The 2,167-nt window shown below is 39.7% G+C and overlaps 1 protein-coding gene across 1 annotated transcript; it reads left to right on the top strand.

Moving 5' to 3' along the window:
* Window positions 1–511: 511 nt before the first annotated feature.
* Window positions 512–1,123, top strand: LOC127093836 (uncharacterized). The gene has a single exon (XM_051032739.1). It carries the CDS (start codon window positions 512–514, stop codon window positions 1,121–1,123), a length of 612 nt encoding a protein of 203 aa, XP_050888696.1.
* Window positions 1,124–2,167: the final 1,044 nt, after the last annotated feature.

The following is a 2,167-nucleotide window of genomic DNA, read 5'->3' as shown; positions in this document are numbered from 1 at the left end:
AAATGAGCATCTGGAACTCTATGACCGCAGTGTAAGTCAACCTGAAGGTATCATTGATCTCAAGCTAGCAAATCAAGTTGTGAAGATGGAAGATCAAATAACAGTTGAAGTAGAGAGAAGACTCAAGAAAATGACTCTTGACACTCAAACGGTGGCACAAATGCAATCGGTCCAACCTATTCAAGCTGTTAGTTGTGAAATTTGTGGAGGACCTCACTTTGCCATGCATTGTGTGGCAACTGCACAACAGGTAGAAGAGATTAATTTTCTGAAGCAGAATAATCCTTACTCCAATACGTATGATCCTGGACGGAAAAATCATCCAAATTTTTCCTGGAAGGACCAGTAAGGAAATGTTCAGAAGCAAGCACCCACTCAATATCAAAGCCAACCACAACAACAGTATCGACCACAACAACAACAACCTTACCAGCAGCAGTTTCACCAATCCCAACAACAATTTCAACAATAGGTTCCAAGAAAAGCAGATTGGGAAATTGCCATTGAAAAAATGGCAGCTCAAAGTTTACAATTTCAAGAGGAGACTAGAAGTAATCTGAGAAACACTGGTGCTTCAATAAAAAATCCGGAAGTGCAAATGAGTCAGATTGCTCAACAACTCGCGAGTTCGCAAACACCAGGTGCATTACCGAGTGCTACAGTTACAAATCCACGAGAGCATAATAGTGTGAGTGTGGTAACCACAAGGAGTGGTAAGGCAAAAGAAGTCCCTAAAAAAGATGATGATCAAGAAGACCAATTGCTTGAAGTTGATTTGGAGATAAAAGAAAATGAGGTTGTTAGTGAAGAGGTGACGGTACCTAAACTAGTGGTTAAAGAAAAAGTTAGTGAATCAAAGTCGGTTGTTAAATTCCCTTTCCCCACAAGAAATAAGAAGAAAGAACAACATAAGAAGAACTTCGAGAAATTCTTGGAGATGTTGAAAAAGCTTGAGATTAACATTCCGTTCTTGGAGGCACTTGAGCAAATGACCTCTTATGCTAAATTCATGAAGGAAATTATTTCAAAAAGGAGGAGCACTGACACTGACTCTATTGTACTAACCGAAACTTGTAGTGCTATTTTGCAGGGTATGAAGATTCTGGTAAAGAAAAAAGATTGAGGCTCGGTAACTATCCCTTGCACTATCGGGGATAGATCTTTCAAAAAGGCCCTTATAGACTTGGGGGCAAGTGTGAGTCTCATGCCGTTATCCATCTACAAGAGGTTGGGGATTGGAAAAGTGCAGGATACCAGAATGACACTTCAATTTGCTGACCACTCTGTGAAGAGACCTTATGGAGTGGTGGGAGATGTTCTTGTGAAGATTGATAAGTTTGTGTTTCCAGTAGAATTTATGATCTTAGAAATGCCGGAAGATGAAGAGATACCGCTCATTCTTGGTAGACCATTTTTGGAGGCCGGGAGATGTTTGATAGATATAGAAGAGGGCACCATGACTCTAACAGTTTATGACGAAGAGTTAAAAATTGATGTGCGCAACACCATGAAATACAAAGATGATGTGGCCACCAGTCAACACATAGAGGTGATTGATCAAATGATTCTGAAAGAAAATCCTTTAGGTGAACAAAAATTGCCCTTGGAGAGAGTTCTAAGTCTATCAATCTCTGAAGACACTTAAGAAGTTGATGAAAAGGAAATGGAAGTGTTAACTATGATGGCAACACAACCGCCCTGTAAGGGATCCCGATCACTCCGATGGGAAAACTTAATGGAACCCCAAGTTGAGGAAAAGAAAGATGAGACCAAGAAAGTGGCTGAGCTGAAACAATTGCCTGAAAATCTCAAGTATGTTTTTCTAGATCCCGAAAGGAAATGCCCGACTATTATAAGCTCTAATCTAGATGTTTCTCAAGAAGACAAGCTTGTCAAGGTTTTGAAGAAGCACAAAAGTGCAATGGGATGGGCGATAGAAGACTCGAAGGGAATTAGCCCTACGGTATGTATACATAAAATTCTCATGGAGGATGGTCAAAAACCAGTGGTGCAACCACAAAGAAGACTAAATCCCATAATGAAGGAAGTGGTTAGGAAAGAGGTTGTTAAACTATTAGATGTTGGGTTAATTTTGTTGGTGTAAGCCCTAGAGGCCAATACTTTTGGTACTTGTATCGAATTATTTATTAATAATAAAAGGCTTTTT

This window comes from Lathyrus oleraceus, chromosome 6 (genome assembly GCF_024323335.1).
Source record: "Lathyrus oleraceus cultivar Zhongwan6 chromosome 6, CAAS_Psat_ZW6_1.0, whole genome shotgun sequence".
In the NCBI taxonomy this organism is placed as follows: domain Eukaryota; kingdom Viridiplantae; phylum Streptophyta; class Magnoliopsida; order Fabales; family Fabaceae; genus Lathyrus; species Lathyrus oleraceus.
This window is presented reverse-complemented; position numbering and strand designations above follow the sequence as displayed.